General features: G+C 42.1%; 1 protein-coding gene across 1 annotated transcript in view; it reads left to right on the forward strand.

Moving 5' to 3' along the window:
• ANKRD26 (ankyrin repeat domain 26) overlaps nt 1–17,774 on the forward strand; it is a 307,904-nt gene that overhangs the window by 146,313 nt on the left and 143,817 nt on the right. The window contains exon 20 of the mRNA XM_033958897.1: nt 9,963–10,036. Coding sequence (XP_033814788.1) covers nt 9,963–10,036 — 74 coding nt within the window. The remainder of the gene's footprint in view (nt 1–9,962; nt 10,037–17,774) is intronic.

The raw sequence follows: 17,774 nt of genomic DNA on the forward strand, positions 1-17,774 counted from the left end.
GTGCATGACTTTACATTTTTTAGCATTGAAGCTTAGCTGCCAAGTTGAGGACCACTGTTCCAATAGAAGTAGGTCCTGCGTCATACTGTCGGGCAAAGTGCTCTTACTTACTATGTTGCATAGTTTGACGTCATCGGCGAATAATGTGATTTTACCTTGAAGCCCCTGAGTCAGATCTCCTACGAATATGTTGAAAAGGATCGGGCCCAAGACCGAGCCCTGCGGCACTCCACTGGTCACCTCCGACGTTTTGGAAGGGGTACCGTTTACCACCACTCTCTGAAGTCTACCGCTTAGCCAATCATTGACCCATGCAGTCAATGTTTCTCCCAGACCCATAGATTTCATCTTGCTCAATAACCTGCGGTGTGGGACACTATCAAAAGCTTTACTGAAGTCTAAGTACACGACGTCGAGGGACTCCCTCACATCCAGCTTCTTTGATACCCATTCAACGAAACTAATTAGATTGGATTAGCAGGACTTCCCTTGGTAAATCCATGTTGACGGGGATCCCATAGAGTCTCCTCATCCAGGATCGTATCTAATTTATGCTTAATTAGTGTTTCCATGAGTTTACTCACTATGGAGGTGAGACTCACTGGCCTGTAATTCGCAGCTTCTGTCCTGCAGCCCTTTTTGTGGAGTGGGATGACATTAGCTGTTTTCCAGTCCAAGGGGACTCTTCCTGTACTCAGGGAATGATTGAAGAGCACGGATAACAGCTCTTCCAGGACATCTCGCAACTCTCTAAGCACCCTGGGGTGTATATTGTCCGGCCCCATGGCTTTGTTCACTTTGAGTCTTGATAGTTCGCAGTAGACGCTGCAGGGTGTAAACTCAAAATTCCAAAACAGGTCTTCCGAGCTTTGCCTTGCTTGCAGCTGTGGACCGGACCCCGGTGCCTCGCAGGTAAAGACTGAGCAGAAGTATTCATTTAGTAGTTCGGCTTTATCGGAATCCGATTCTGCATAATTCCCGTCTGCTTTCCTGAGGCGTACTATCCCATCTGTGTTTCTTTTTCTAACACTGATATACCTAAAGAAGGATTTATCCCCCTTCTTAATGTCCTTTGCTAGATTCTCTTCTATACGAAGCTTGGCCTCTCTGACTGCTGTTTTGACAGCTTTAGACCTGGCCAGATAGTCTTCTTTTGCCTCTCCTTTTCCTGACTGCTTGTAGGAAATAAATGCTTTTTTCTTCTTTTTAACGAGGTCCGAGATTTCTGTAGTGAACCACTGGGGTCTATTATTTCTCCGTCGTTTGCTTACTGTTTTTATATAGCGTTTTGTTGCTTCGTGTAGGGTAGATTTCAGGGTTGACCACATAGCCTCTACATTATCGGTTTCAGCTTGGTCATGCAGCGCCCGACGGACGAAATCTCCCATGCATTTGAAGTCAGTGCCCCGAAAGTTGAGGACCTTTGTTGTCGTGTTTGATCTAGTGAAACCTTTCCTGAGGTTAAACCTTACCATGTTGTGGTTGCTGGAGGCCAGCGTATCACCTACCGAAACTTCCGATACGCTTTCTCCGTTGGTTAGTACCAGGTCCAGTATCGCCTAAACTAAACTAAACCTTAGGTTTGTATACTGCATCATCTCAGCATTCGTAGAGCTCGACACGGTTAACAAGAATTAGGGTGGAAAGGAACTCCAGTGGAGGGAAAGATGAAGAGGAAATTTAGAGGACTAGAGTAAACAGAGAGGGAGGAAGAGTTACATTTCTGAGAATAATCAGGTTTTCAGATGTTTACGGAAGAGTTGGAGGGAGCTCAGATTCCTAAGTGGGGAGGTAAAGTTGTTCCAGAGCTCAGTGATTCTAAAAGGAAGGGAGGAATCTAGTTTTCTTACAAGGGAGACGCCTTTTAGAGAGGGAAAGGAAAGTTTCAGTTTTTGGGTGGATCTGGTGGAATTGGGGTGAGAGGAGTTCCAAGAAAGAGGAATAAAGGGGGGGGGGGAGGATGCCGTGTAGGATCTTGAAAGTAAGGCAGGCATATTTGAAGTGGACTCTGGAGATTATCGGAAGCCAGTGGAGCTTGGACAAAAGCGGTGAGACGTGGTCGAATTTGCTTTTTGCGAAGATAAGCTTAGCAGCGGCATTTTGAATCCGCTGGAGTCTTTGAAGGTTTTTCTTTGTTAGGCTTAGGTAGACAGAGTTGCAATAGTCCAGTCTGGAAAGGATGGTGGATTGGACAAGGATGGCAAACTGTTTTTGATGGAAACAGGTTCTCACTTTCCTTGGCATGTGAAGGCTGAAAAAACATTTTTTTATTAGGGAGTTGAGGTGATCATTGAAGGAAAGTGTAGAGTCAATGATGACTCCCAGAATTTTACTTGAGTATTCAAGATGCAGAGTGGGGCCAGAGGACAGAGGGATGGAGGTGGGCAGTTGGTCCAATTTTGGGCCGAGCCAGAGAAGTTTTGTTTTGCATTCGTTCAGTTTCATCTGCACAGTGTGGGCCCAGGATTGAAGGTTCAAAATACATGAGAATATGTTCGCAGAGAGGTTGGTGAGGTTCCGGTCGGTCTCAAGGAGGACAAAGATGTCATCTGCGTAAGTGTAAAGTGTTTCAAGGGGAGAGAGATGGAGAAGTTTGAGGGAGGACATATAAATGTTGAAAAGGATAGGAGAGAGAGATGAGCCTTGTGGGACTCCACAGATCGGGTTCCAGGGGGAGGAAGAAATGCCCTTCATGTTGACTGTGTAGGAGCGGGAGCGTAAGAACTTTGAGAACCAGTCAAGGACTGTGGAGTTAATGCCTATCTCGGTGAGTTGGTAAAGTAGGATATCATGATGGACAACATCAAAAGCTGCAGAGAGGTCGAATTGAAGAAGGACGGCGAACTTGTTGCGAGAGTGGAGATGTTGAACTTTTGAGATTAAGGAGGTCAGAAGGGATTCGGTGCTGAAGTTGGGACGGAAGCCGTATTGGTAGGGTAGCAGAATGGTGAATTTTTCAAGGTAGGAAGATAGTTGAGTGGATATGATGGATTCTAGCATCTTGGTAAGGAGAGGAATGTTTGCTATTGGACGGTAGCTGGATGGTGTAGAGGGGTCTAGATCAGGTTTTTTCAGTAATTGGGTTAAGGAGATATGGCCCATTTCTGGGGAGAATAGGCCCGAATAGAGGGCGAAGTTTATGAGAATGGTAAGAAATGAGATGGCCTGAGGGGAAGTGTTCTCGTAAAGGTAGGCGGGGAATGGATCTAAGGTACAATTGCAGGATTTCAGTTTGAGGCAGAGATTATGGACCAGGGATTCAGAGACAAGTTCGAAGGAAGACCAGGATCTGTCAGCTGGGATAGGGTAGGAGTCTGTAAGGATAGGGTTGGGGTCGATTGGACTCAGAGATTTGTAGGAGATTGCAGGAGGGAAGGAGCGCCTCAAGGTGGAGACCTTATCGCTGAAGAATTTTGCCAGAGATTCGGCTGAGGAGGAGGAGGGGGCTCCAATACCAATTGTTTGAGTCGTGCCCCCTTTATGGAGGTTAATAACCTTCTGCTGCCGCTGGTTGTTGCGGAAAGTGCGTTCCAATCTGCATCGGGCATATTGAAGTCCCCTAGTAGTACTGTGTCCCTACGCAAAGTGATGTTCTCTATGTCTTTGATTAATTCCATATCCTTGTCTTCCTGTTGTCTTGGAGGTCTGTATACCACCCTGAGATACAGGCATTTTTCGTTTCCTCTTGCCAGGTTCACCCAGAGGGATTCCCCAGTGTACTTGACATTTGTGATTTTGGTAGTTTTGATGTCTTCTTTAGTGTATAGTGCTACCCCTCCTCCTAGCTTGCCTTCCCTGTCTCGACGAAGTAGATTGTAACCCGGGATAACCATATCCCACCCGTGTGAGTCCGTGAACCAAGTCTCGGATATCGCCACTACGTCTAGGTTGGCGTTCATTATTTCTGTCTCTAAATCCAGAATTTTATTGCCCAAACTGTGTGCCACGATAGGGTAGTTCTCCGTACTCATTCAAAGTTCCTCCCTAAAGTCATCTCGAAATTTCATCTGAACCAGACTATAGTTCTACCTGTCTTCTTTTCAAGACCACATTCTCATCCTGGTGAAGCTGCACACCACACATTAGACTGTAAATAAGCCCTTGCTTATTACTTAGATTTGACTAAGCCTCACAGAACTTCTACTCAGCTGTTTCTATCATTCGATCCAAACAGAATTGGAGCTCCTTTCGCCAAGAGAACCATTTCAACATACATAGCCCTCCATATCTTATGTTTGCTAAGTCCCTGCGTAGAGTCTCCTGCCTGAGTCAGTGTGACTCCTAAAGTATTGTTTTCAGTGAGTGTACTTACCTCGGACTCATAGTTGCGACTCACTCCCTCAGGATAGTTACTTACTGCTTTGGAATGTGAGTGGGTACCCTCCCCCAACTTACCTAGTTTAAAGCCCTTCGAAGTAGGCGGGCTAGTCGATGTCCGAAGACGTTCTTACCTCTTCTGGTCAGGTGGTGTCCGTCTGGTCCCAGAAGAGGTAAGAACATCTTCGGACATCGACTAGCCCGCCTACTTCGAAGGGCTTTAAACTAGGTATAGTAGATCAAATAATATAAACCCTTCTGTAGACAAACCAGGTACTAACAGTGCTATAAAGCATTGTGATTATTTATTTATTATTATTATTACATTTCTAACCCACTTATACCTAAGCAGTTTCCATAATATGCATACCTAGTTATTAAACACATACAGATCCAGTACTTTCTTATAACATTTTTCCTTAATTAAAAGCTTCCATAAACAAAGTGGTTTTCAAAACCTTTTTAAATTTCATAATATTTAAAAGAGATCTCAATGGTCCTGTTAGTTTGTTCTATAAAATAACTCCTGCAGCAGTGATCACATAGGCTCTCATATTTTCATAAGGCATGTGTACAAAACTATCGAATGACAAGACACATATTCTCTTCAAACCTTAACACTCTGGGAGGCTGGTAAAGCGACATCACCTGTGTCAAATACCAAGGAATCAAAAAATGGATAACCTTGAAAATCAACACAAGGACTTAGTAGATCATTGATTGCCAGTAAAATCTCATATTAAGTTACTTCAACCATGGTGTTACGTGCTCAAACATAGACCCCTCCCCCCCTCACACACACACACACACACACACAGATCATGCATGCTGCAGCATTCTGGATCACTTTCAATGTTGCAGTAATCCAGTTTTTGAATAATAATAATAGTCTGTACTGCCAGCCCAAAATCCCACTTTGACAACAGTGCTTTAAGTTTGCTGAATGAACGCACCTGAAAATAATGCCGATTTAATCACTGCCATTACTTGCTCTCTCATATTTAATACTTATAATAATACTTTACCCTGCTAACATGAATCCCCTCCTGATTTTAGTGATCTGTCTGTTAATTGGCAACATCAAAGATGTTAACTCACTCCACCCACAATTACAATCAATCAACTACCCGGATCTATCAATTTTACACATCACTAATTCACAAGAAAACACAATAAATCATATTACCGTTATCTCAAATAAAAGAAGACATCAACGAACACTTAAAAAAAGAATAAGGCAAGTAAAACCCGTCAAAACCACTACCGCTACCAAAACTATCACACCCACATCTGTCTCCTGTGCATACCTTAATACTAGATCTGTCAGGAATAAAGCTTTCCTAATTAATGATTGGATCATCAACAAGCAAATAGCCTGCCTTTTACTAACTGAAACATGGCTACTATCTGAAGATGATCCAATAATAATTGATCTCCTACCAAGCAATTTCAAAATCCTTCCGCTAAACCGCGTGGGGAAAAAAGGAGGAGGATTAGCAATTATTTTTAAAGAAGGATTCGACTTTGAACTTCTGGATTCCAAAATGACAGACCATTTAAAAATTTTAGCCTGTAAAATTAGCAACTGTCAACTAGAAGAATCCCTATCCTGCATATTATTCTATGTCCCACCAAAAAGCTGGCCAAAAGCCAAAGAAGACTTCTTTGCATTTGTCCTAAACAATTCAATCGGTCCTTCTTATAATATCATCGCAGGCGACTTAAACCTACACCTAGATGAAGTGGACAACACAAATGCGAGAGAGTTCAAAAACTTTCTATCCCTACTCAATTACAATCTTTCTCTACCCACACAAACACATGAAAAAGGCCATCAATTGGATGTGGTAGCCATGTCCACAAAGGATATCCCAGCCCCTGCCATTTCGCTACTTAAAGTCACCTGGATTCATGATATCTGGTCTGACCATTTTACTTATTATTTCTAGCTATTCTGGTCTTATCATAAATCTAAAACACGCCCAATTATAAAAAGAGAACATCACACAAGAGGCTATATTAATCCAAAAGAATTCTGGTCACAATACGAATTGCAAACAGGGATAGATGAAGGAATCGATTTTTGGGATCACTGGACGACAACCAGCACATCCATTTTAAATAAAATCGCCCCTATACGTAATAGCAAAAGCAATTCAAATAAATATAACAAATGGTTTGACATCGAACTTCTAAAAATGAAACAACTAGCTAGACGACTGGAAAGAACTTGGAAAAAAACAGGAGAACTAGCCGACCGTAACAACTGGAGAGCTAACATAAAAATCTACAAACAAATGTTAAAAGACAAACATAAAGCATTCTACTCCACTAAAATCAACTCATCTTGTAATGGTTCACAAGGAATCAATACAAAAGAGCTATTCAACCTGATCACAAATTTATTTGACACCACTCGCTACACCTCACCCACACACAACATTAAACTACCCTCTGCAAATGACTTAGTTCTGTACTTCGATTCTAAAATTAAGAACCTTAGAATCCATTGTTCAACAAACGACTCTTGTGATCATCAAATAGCGAACACCCAAGGAAATGATATACCGGCAGACATGATCTGGAGCTCCTTTCAGGATTTAGAGTGGAATGATTATATCAGATTATATAACAAATACTCTAGATCCTATTGCATTCTGGACTCATGCCCCCCAGAAATTATGAAAGCAGCACCTTTAGAATTTAAATTATCACTGATGCAATACTTGGCTTACAACCTAAACAATGGGAAGTTCCTCTCTAATAATGGTCACATTATTATAACCCCAATTCTAAAAAATCGTAAAGTATCCTCAGCCCTAATATCCAACTATAGACCGGTAGCTTCCATTCCGTTTATTATAAAAATTATGGAGGGATTGGTTCACACCCAACTGATGGGTTATCTTGATCAATTCTCTCTCCTCCATGAAACTCAATCTGGTTTTAGGCCATTATTCAGTACGGAGACAGTAATTGCGGCTATCTTAGACAATTTGCACCTACTGTTTAGTAAAGGCCTTAATGCCCTGATAATGCAATTCGATATGAGTTCTGCCTTTGATCTAGTGGACCACATGAAACTGCTGCAATGCCTAGATGCCATTGGTATCTGGGATAAGGTGCTGAACTGGTTCCGTGGCTTCCTTATATCCCGCACCTATCAGGTTCGTTTTAATTATGAGCTTTCCGACACCTGCAGCAATCCATCCGGTGTGCCCCAAGGCTCTCCACTATCCCCATTGCTCTTCAACGTCTACATGTCCTCACTGGGCACGAAGCTAACCCAGCTGGGGATAAAACTATTTAGTTATGCAGATGATTTTACGATTATCATCCCATTCACCAATTCTGTCTCCGAAACTATTCCCAAAGCTTCAGAAGCTATAAACATGATGGAACAATGGATGACAAACTTTAGGCTCAAACTTAATTCAGATAAAACGACTTTTTTCATTGCTTCACCACATCCACTTGACATTAAATCACCCCTCTGTATCAATAACCTTAGTTACCCTATCCAGCTCTCCATAAAGATACTAGGTGTAACTCTGGATCAATGCCTAACCATGAAAGACCAAGTAGATTCCTTAATCAGAAAGGGATTTTTCACTCTCTGGAAACTCAGATCCCTTAAAGCTTATTTTGTTACATCGGTTTTTAGAATCCTAGTCCAATCCCTCGTACTAAGCCTGCTTGACTACTGTAATATTGCCTATTTGGCAATTTCCCAAAAAAATATGTGACGCCTACAACTGTTGCAGAATGCAGCAGTCAGACTAATCTTTGGACTAAAAAAATTTGACCACGTGACACCCTACTACCGGCAGCTACATTGGCTGCCGATGGAGGCACGCGTAAAGTTCAAATTTGCCTGTTTCTGCTTTAAAGCATTACACGGACTTGCCCCCAAATACATTACTGACCTTTTCTCCTTCTCAACCAACAGACACAAGAGAAGTTCACATTCCAACTTCGTTTCCCCCCCAGTGAGAGGTTGCAAACTGAAAAAACACCATGAATTCCTTCTCTCACACCAAGCAGCATAATGGGGTAAAGACCTAGAACAATTACTTTCGCCCTCTACTTATGAGGAATTTAGGAAACGTCTAAAAACACACCTGTTCCTAAAACATCTTGACAACTGATCCACTTATCTCTTTCCTCTCAATAGCGACCTACTGTCCTTTTGATCACTTTTCTCCTCAACAATGAATTTCCTGTCTAATTACTTCTCTTTCCTCTTCCCCTCTTGAAGTCAGTCAATTTGTACCTTTGCTTAATCTTTTGTAAACCGCATAGAACTTCACGGTATTGCGGTATATAAGCTGTTATTATTATTATTATTATTAATGTTTAATTTAACCAGATTCCCAAAATTTTCAACCACGTACTGTAAACTCAATATCATTTGCCACAACACTTTGAGGTCATGAAGGGTCTTCTTTCCTACTGATCAATATCACATCTGTTTTAGTGAAATTCAACCCCAATCTATGGTCTACCATCCAATCATCCACTGCTTTCAAACACTCAGAAAGTTTTATAATTAGTTATTTTCTCCAGTCATCCATCAGGGAAAAAGAATTGAATGTCATCAGCATAAAACCTATAGCTGATGTTCAACCTCTTAAAAACTTCCCCCAGTGAAGCTATATAGATGTTAAAAAGTAGAGCCGATAGGGACCCTGTGGAACACCTCTAATCACAGGCACAGCCTCTGACACATGGTCGTTGCTTTGTACTTTCATATGTCAATCATAAAAATATAATTGAAACTAATCATACACCTCCCCACCTATTCCCATCTTCATCAGTGTGTAACAAAACATAAGTGATGTTTACACTTCAATAATCTACATTTCCATCTCTCCAAAAAATAGGTATATATATATATATATATATCTTTAATATATTGTGTGTATAATTTATGATCAAACAATTGCATTCAGAAGGCACATGCCATCAAAAAATTGACAAGGAGGAAAAAAGCCTCAGATTCCTCCCTTTGTCTTCCAGAAAATGGGCATAGGTTATAGGGTATGTCTGACCTCATTGGCATAAAAAACGAGCAAAGATTTGTTCTTCTTCCAGTTAGGGCTTTTCATCTTGAATGAGCCCATTCTTTTTCTTATTAGTTCTTTTCTCTTGGAATACGTTTCCTCCCTTCTTAGATTTATTGACAACTTTTTAGGGATTTAGCTGTTAAAGCTGTGATTTTAATTAAGGATTAAAATATTTTTAAGAGAACTGTTAATACTGTATTTTTAAATGTTTCATGTAATTTTCATTACATTATTTAAATTTTTATGTTATGATTATATTTTTATTTCTAGGATTTTATGTTTATGGTTTTGTTTTTTAATTATGTATGTTTTGTTTTGTTTTCAGTAACCTATTCTGGGCACTTCTGGAAGGACAGGCTAAATATCAAAATAAATGTTGTACAACGCCTTGGCAGATCCCTGGGGATGTGGTTTATAAATTAATTTCATTATCTGAAAATTAAACATAAAAATAGATGTCATTGGCCCTATGCATGTTTTGGTGGTTCCTTTTAAATTAGCAAAATGTTAATTTTTCACATAATTATTTAACAATATTTTCACAATTTGTATAATAACACTCATATACTTTTCCTTCAGGGCCTTTGTTTGAAATGGGGTTATTGGAGGAATGTAGTTTTGAGGATAAGGAAACAGAACATAGTCATAAAGAGGTATGTAAGAATGTGGTTGTTTTTTTTTGTAAACTAATAACTTTGAACTTGGAGACATATATAACCAAAACAGATGTCAGAGTAAGGGAAGAGAGGAATATAATTAGAGTACCAAAAAGAGATCTATATTAACTTTTATTCTGCTAATATCCCAAAGGACAGATTGAATTGCAGAGCTTGGGTTAGAGAGAGAATGTATTAAAAATATGTAGGGGAACACATAAATAGATAAATGTGTGAAATACAAGAACAAAGACGGAAAACAAGTGTATTAAAAATAGAATGATAAATGCACAAATATTAACTAAGATATCATCAGGAAACTGACTGAAATAATAACAAATTAATCTTTGGTAGCAGGCAGAATTACCATATCACAATTTGTGGCATTGAGTGACGCAAAATTCCAGAGCTTTCTTAAAAAAAAAAAAAGAAAAGAAATCTGCTCATTTTTTTTCTGTTTTCCCATTAGCATTGCCAACCTCACTCCAAGGTTCTTCTAAGAGATTTTTATGGATGGGAGGCCAGAGATGTAATTCTTTGCTTCCCCTCACACAGGATCTACTGCTGCTGGAACGGTGGTCAGCAACATGGCAGCTAGGCTTCAATGCTAAAAAGTGTAAGGTAATGCACCTGGGTAAGAGAAATCCACACAGAACTTACGTACTAAATGGTGAGACCTTGGCCAGGACCACGACGGAACGTGATCTAGGGTTGATCATTAGTGAGGACATGAAGGCTGCCAATCAAGTGGAGAAGGCTTCCTCCAGGGCAAGACAAATGATGGGTTGTATCCGTAGAGGTTTTGTCAGCAGAAGACCTGAAGTCATGATGCCGCTATACAGGTCCATGGTGAGGCCTCATTTGGAGTATTGTGTTCATTTCTGGAGACCACACTACCGGAAGGATGTGCTGAGAATCGAGTCGGTTCAGCAAATGGCCACTAGGATGGTTTTAGGGCTCAAGGATCTCACGTATGAAGAAAGACTGAATAAATTGAGGCTGTACTCACTTGAAGAACGAAGAGAGAGGGGTGACATGATTGAAATGTTTAAGTACATCACGGGCCGTATCGAGTCGGAAGAAGATATCTTCTACCTCATGGGACCCTCGACCACCAGAGGGCATCCGCTGAAAATCAGGGGAGGGAAGTTTCATAGCGACTCCAGAAAATACTTCTTCACCGAAAGAGTGGTGGATCATTGGAACAAACTCCCCCTGCAGGTGATTGAGGCCAGCAGCGTGTCAGATTTTAAGAGAAAATGGGATGTTCACATGGGATCTCTAAGGGGGTGAAATCAGGGGGGCGGGTATTTGGAATGGGCAGACTTGGTGGGCTATAGCCCTTTTCTGCCGTCATTTTCTATGTTTCTAACCTGAAACTTCGACTCTTCTGTTCCAGACTGTACACTCCCAACCATCTGGAATCAGATGCATTTCTGCTTGACTGGCGGAACCAGTTTATGTACGCATTCCTGCCAATTCCTCTGATCAGGAAGATTCTGCTCAAACTTAGAAAAGATCAGGCCAACATGGTTCTGATAGCTCTATGATGGCCTCATCAACCTTAGTTCTCTCTCCTACAACTCAGCAAAAGCAAACCCATCACACTGCAGACCTTTCCAACTTTGCTAACACAGAACAAGGGTTCTCTGCTCCATCCCAATCTTCCTTCGTTAGCACTCACAGCATAGTATTTCTCTCCCACCAATTATATACCGCAATACTTTCTGTTCCAGTGTTAGCCATTTTTGAAGCTTCTAAGAGACCATCCACTCAATGCTGTTACCGTTTCAAGTGGACTTGCTTCACAGTCTGGTGTGATCATCACTTGTTGAATCCGGTCACATGCCCACTATCATCACTGCTTTCGTATTTCCTGCACTTTTCCAGCTTTGGTCTAAGACTACTTCAGTCAGAGTTCACTTTGGTGCTATCACTGCTTTCTATTCAACAATAGACAAAAAAAAATAAAAGCAACGATCAAAGCTAGGAGGATGCTTTGGTGCATAGGAAAAGGAATGACAAGTAGGAAAAAGGAGTTGATAGTGCTGTTGTATAAATCTCTGGTGAGGCCCCATTTGGAATAGTGTGTACAGTTCTGGAGACCGTACCTTCAAAAAGTTATAAATAGAATGGAGTCAGTCCAGAGAGCTGCTACAAAATCGGTTACTGGTCTTTGTCATAAAGCGTATAAGGACAGACTTAGAGACCTCAATATGTATACTCTGGAAGAAAGGCGGAAGAGAGGAAATATGATAAGAGATATTTAAATATCTCTGTGATACTAATGTACAGGAGGTGAGCCTTTTTCAAATGAAGGAAAACTCTGGCATGAGAGGACATAGGATGAAATTAAGAGGTCATAGTTTCAGGAGTAATCTAAGGAAATACTTTTTTTACAGAAAGGGTGGTAGATGCATGGAATAGTCTCCCAGTAAAGGCGGTGGAGACAAAAACTGTGAATTCAAGAAAGTGTGGGACAGGCACATGGGATCGCTTAGGGAGAAGAGATAGTGGATGCTTTGGATGGGCAGACTGGATAGGCCATTTGTCCTTTATCTGTCATCATGTTTCTATGTCTGTTCATCCTCTGGTTTCTAGATTCATGAAAGGACTTTTTCATACCAAGCTACCTCTCAGACCTCCTCCAGTAGCATGGGATCTTAATGTGATACTTTCTGCTTTGAACCACACTCGACCTCATCTCTCAAGTATCTCACTTGAAAAGTGGTATGCCTCATATCTATCACATCTGCACACAAGTGCTAGTATCGGATCTAGCTTTTACAACATTCTACCACGATAGGGTAGTTCTCCGTACTCATCCAAAGTTCCTCCCTAAAGTCATCTCGAAATTTCATCTGAACCATACTATAGTTCTATCTGTCTTCTTTTCAAGACCACATTCTCATCCTGGTGAAGCTGCACAGCACACATTAGACTGTAAATAAGCCCTTGCTTTTTACTTAGATTTGACTAAGCCTCACAGAACTTCTACTCAGCTGTTCCTATCATTCGATCCAAACAGAATTGGAGCTCCTGTCGCCAAGAGAACCATTTCAACATGACTGGTGAACTATATCCTTTTGCTATGCTTGGTCTGATGTTTGAGGGCCATGTCACTGCACATAAAGTGCAAGCAATGGTGACTTCAGTAGCTCACCTCCCACTGAAAACATCTGCAAGACAGTCACCTGGTCCTCAAACCATACCTTCACATCTCATTACTGTTTGGAGAGTTATTCCAGACGAGATAGTCAGTTTGGCCAAACAGTTCTGAGAGGCCAACTTCCCTCCAACCCTATTGGGTTTCGCTAGGCACATGTATACATACCTATTATTCTCATCCAGACTCATGACCCTGGTAGCTAGGGAGTCCCATATGTAAGAATATACTGCCTGCTTGTCCTAGGATAAAGCACAGTTACTTACCTGTAACAGGTGTTATCCAGGGACAACAAGCAGATGTTCTTACAACCGTCTTACCTCCCCTAGTTGGCTTTTTAGCTTTTTTTACTGAACTGATGGTCCCATGAGCCAGTGGCGGGCAGGAAGGCACGTGTGCCGGACAGGCAGTCGTCAAGTTATAAAGTGACACTACACTTGTGGACTGCCCATACCAGGCTCCATGGATGACGTCGCCCATGTTTCCTGCTGTCCCTGGGTAAAAGATGTTGCAGGTAAGTAACTGTGCTATGTCCCTCATGGATATACATGACAGGTACAAAAAACTTCCCAACAGTCAAGGGACCTTGACTTAGATACTGCAAACAAAATCTCCATCCACTATGGCTCATCCAAGGTGCATCTGAACAAGAAGGTTCCATTTTTCTGCACCTAGGATGACATAAGGGCAAAAAAGGTTTGGCTGGCCTTGAATAGACTGCTACTATTGTACTGCTTATGATAATGTTGCAATCTGTAAGCCAGGATGCCTGTGTTATGTTGCCATTCATAAAACATATAGCTTGAACCTTGCCAGTTGGTGCCTTACAATTGTAGAGGATCTAACCTGACAGTAGAGAGCAGAAAGCAGCCTAGCTGCAGACAACCTTCTCCATCGTTTGTGGATAGGTCTTGTATATGTGTATCCTTCAATACCCCTAACTCACAAGGAACTGTAATGCTCATAGCTGCATTTTGGTTAAATTACATTTGATTTGCATTTTTGCAAGAACTATTTTTCTCAAAATCAGTTGGGCTTAGATCTTCCCCTACCTTTATTGTGCAAAACTAGGAATCATTGCTATACCCCAACATCAGGCCCTTGCCCTTTATGGCTTGGATATTGAAGGGAATGCAATTCATTCTATTGTCTCCATCCCATCCCCACCCCAGATAAGGTGTCTTAAGTCCTTTTGATTTCTAGAAAGGACCTCACTAGCAGGTTTTATGGGTTTCCCTTGAAGAAAGTTTGCCATCTGATCTGAGAATTGAATTATAGACTCCTCTTCCTATCTCACATGAAAATGATTGAATGCCTTCTACATCTGAGTTCAGTCTTGACAACCAGCTCTGGTAAGGATATACCTCAGTACTGTTAGCAGCCAGCATGGACTTAGTCAAGGGAACATCTTGCTTCACCGATCTGCTAGATTTCTTTGAAGGAGTGAATAAACATGTGAATAAAGGTGAGCCAGTTGCTTATCTAGTGTCGTTTGAAAATCCAGATACATAAAGTACCTCTTGAATGACTCCTGAGGAAATAAGAAAATCATGAGATAAGAGGTAGGGTCCTATTGTGAATTAAGAACTGGTTAGGAGATAGAAAACTGAGAGTAGGATTAAATGGTCAGCATTCTCAATTGTGAAGGGTAGATAGCGGAGTTCCTCTAGAGCAGGGGTGTCCAATGTCGGGCCGCAGTCCAGTCGGGTTTTCAGGATTTCCTCAATGAATATGCATGAGATCTATTTGCATGCACTGCTTTCAATGCATATTCATTGGGGAAATCCTGAAAACCCGACTGGACTGCGGCCCTCGAGGACCGACATTGGACACCCCTGCTCTAGAGATTTTACTGGGACTACTGCTTTTTAACATACTGTATTTTTAAATGATCTAGAGATGGGAATAGCTATTGAGCTAATTAAATTTGCTGTGGACACAAAGTTATTCAAAGTTAAATCTTAAGAAGATTGTGAAATATTGCAAGAGGACAAGACTGGGAGATCCAAATGACAGGTTGTGAGCCCACCTGGACTGATAGGGAAAATACTTAGAGTACCTGATTAGATTGTGAACTGCTCAGATGACTGTATTGATGAGTGTTATATCAAATAAATAAACTTGGAAACTTTGTTTCTGTTCAACCTTTAGTTATCTATTGAAGCCTCCAATTAACAATTGAGATAAGCCTATTTTGAACCTCAAATTATTTGTGAGCTCAAATACCTAACACAAAAGGTTGCTTTTTTATGACAGTCTGCAGTCAGTGAGCTGAATTTTAATATGGAAGCAAGCCTAGCTGTTAAACTCGTGCTGATTTTTGTTAAAAGCAGAACTTGAAGACCTGAAGTGAACTTCTAGCAGAGGTGGTAGAGACTATTAGTGAAGCAAATTGTGGGTATGCTGGAGAGGATATGGAATGATGGGTAAATGGGTAAAGTCAAGTAAAAGATGTGAAATGGTCTACGTATGGGAACTTGTGTACATCTGTATAAGTGCATGACTACTGAGCAGATTGGATGGGCCATTTTATGTTATGACTACTTCTACTTGACTTATCTGTTTTATAGTAGATTTCATAATAGAGTGCTGGTCACAAAAACATTCCAAGTTCTGGCTAAGGTGCTGCCGGACTTTCACGTAATCAGTCAACAGTCCTACCATTTTCTCATTGCAAAAAACTTTGTCTTCTGATCAGTGTTCCCTCTAAGCGGGCGGGTGTTGTGAGCAAACTTTTTTCACTGTGAGCTAAAAATATCGGGCGCCAGCAAGTTATGAGCCAAATAAATATGTTGCTTTCTACCACAGAACTTCCTTACGTTTGTATGGAATCTATCCCCTTTCAACTTTAGAGAGTGCCCTCTCGTTCTCCCTGCCTTAGCTACTAAGTCTATTCCCTTCAGTACCTTGAATGTTTCTATCATGTCCCCTCTCAATCTCCTCTGCTCAAGGGAGAAGAGGCCCAGTTTCTCTAATCTTTCGCTGTACGGCAACTCCTCCAGCCCCTTAACCATTTTAGTTGCTCTTCTCTGGATCCTTTCGAGTAGTACCGTGTCCTTCTTAAAGTACCAGTGCTGGACGCAGTACTCCAGGTGAGGGCGTACCATGGCCCGGTACAGCAGCATGATAACCTTCTCTGTCTCTTCAGTCCAGCATCTGCCCCTTCCATTCACTGTCTGTCTTTCCCTGCCATCTCTCCTCCTGCCCCCCCCCCCACCCCCCAATTTGGTCTAGCATCCATCATCTTCCTTCTGTTCCCCTCATGGTCTGGCATCTCTATCCTTCCCTCCCCCCTGTGGTTTTTAGCATATCTCTCTTCTCATTTCCTCCACTCAGATCTGATCATTCTCTGCTCTCTCTTCCCTTTTCTTCTCTGGTCTTCCTTCTCTATTTTCTGCCTCCATCTAAATTAAATTCTTTCTTACTATTTAGTCCCGTTTCCCTCTTTTCACTGTGTCTACACACAGCTTGTCACCCCTTTCCCTCACCCCTCCATTATCTTACTATTTTCTTCCCCCTTTATTTATCTCCTCCTTCCATCCAGTATGTGTTCTTTCCCCACTTCCATTCAGCATCTGCTCTCCCTTCTCAACTGACATCCATCTGCCTTCTGCTCTCTCTCCCTTCTTCTCACTTCCATCATCTGTCCCCTTCTCTCTCTCTCTCATCTCCTCCATTCCATCATCTGCCCCTTCTCTCTCTCTCTCTCTCTCCCCCCCCCAACTTCCATCATCTGCCCCCCTTCCCCTCACCTTTGTGGGTCACTTTCTTTCCCCTGAGGGTGGCTCATGTCACAGGGGAAGCTTTGGCCGAGCAGAACCGCTTGATTGACAGTGGAACTTACTTGATTGATGTCGATGCTGGGGCCCGTTGCCGTTTGAAGGAAAAAAAAAAAGGTGGAAAAAAGGAACCTGTAAAGGCGAGAGGAAGGGAAACCTCCAGGACAGCTGCTTTTTGCCCTCCTTCAGCGGCCCAAGAGTTCAGACCAGCAGCGGCAGCTCTGTATGCTTTTAACTTCGGCACAGAGCTGCCCCTAATCAATAGTTTAGCGCGGTTTCATGAGGCAGCCTCGGGGCCTTTGATAGCCGGCCCGCTTCGATGATGCGATGTGGGCCGGCCTAGCAAAGGCCCCGAGGCTGCCTTATGAAACCGCGCTAAACTATTGATTAGGGGCAGCTCTGTGCCGAAGTTAAAAGCATACACAGCTGCCGCTGCTGGTCTGGAGGTGCGGAGACAAGGCAGGAGGCAAACGCGGTGGAAGGCAGGAGTCCCGGCGAAGGCAGGAGTCCCGGCACAGCGACTGCAACAGGAAGTTGCAAGTCAGCTGACGCCGGCCTTTCGTTGCGGCGGGGACCGAATCCTTCGCGGACCGGCAAGATTTTGTTTGCGGACCGGCGGTTGAAGAACTGTGCTCTACACTGTGTGCGCTGTGACGAGAAACTTGTGCGCTGCGAGGTAATATTTTGTGCGCCAGCGCACCCCAGCGCAGCTTAGCGGGAACACTGCTTCTGATTAGAATGAATGCAAGCACATACAGAGTCCATTCAGATTTTTGTTTCCTATGAACCC

Source organism: Geotrypetes seraphini, chromosome 9 (genome assembly GCF_902459505.1).
Source record: "Geotrypetes seraphini chromosome 9, aGeoSer1.1, whole genome shotgun sequence".
Lineage (NCBI taxonomy): Eukaryota > Metazoa > Chordata > Amphibia > Gymnophiona > Dermophiidae > Geotrypetes > Geotrypetes seraphini.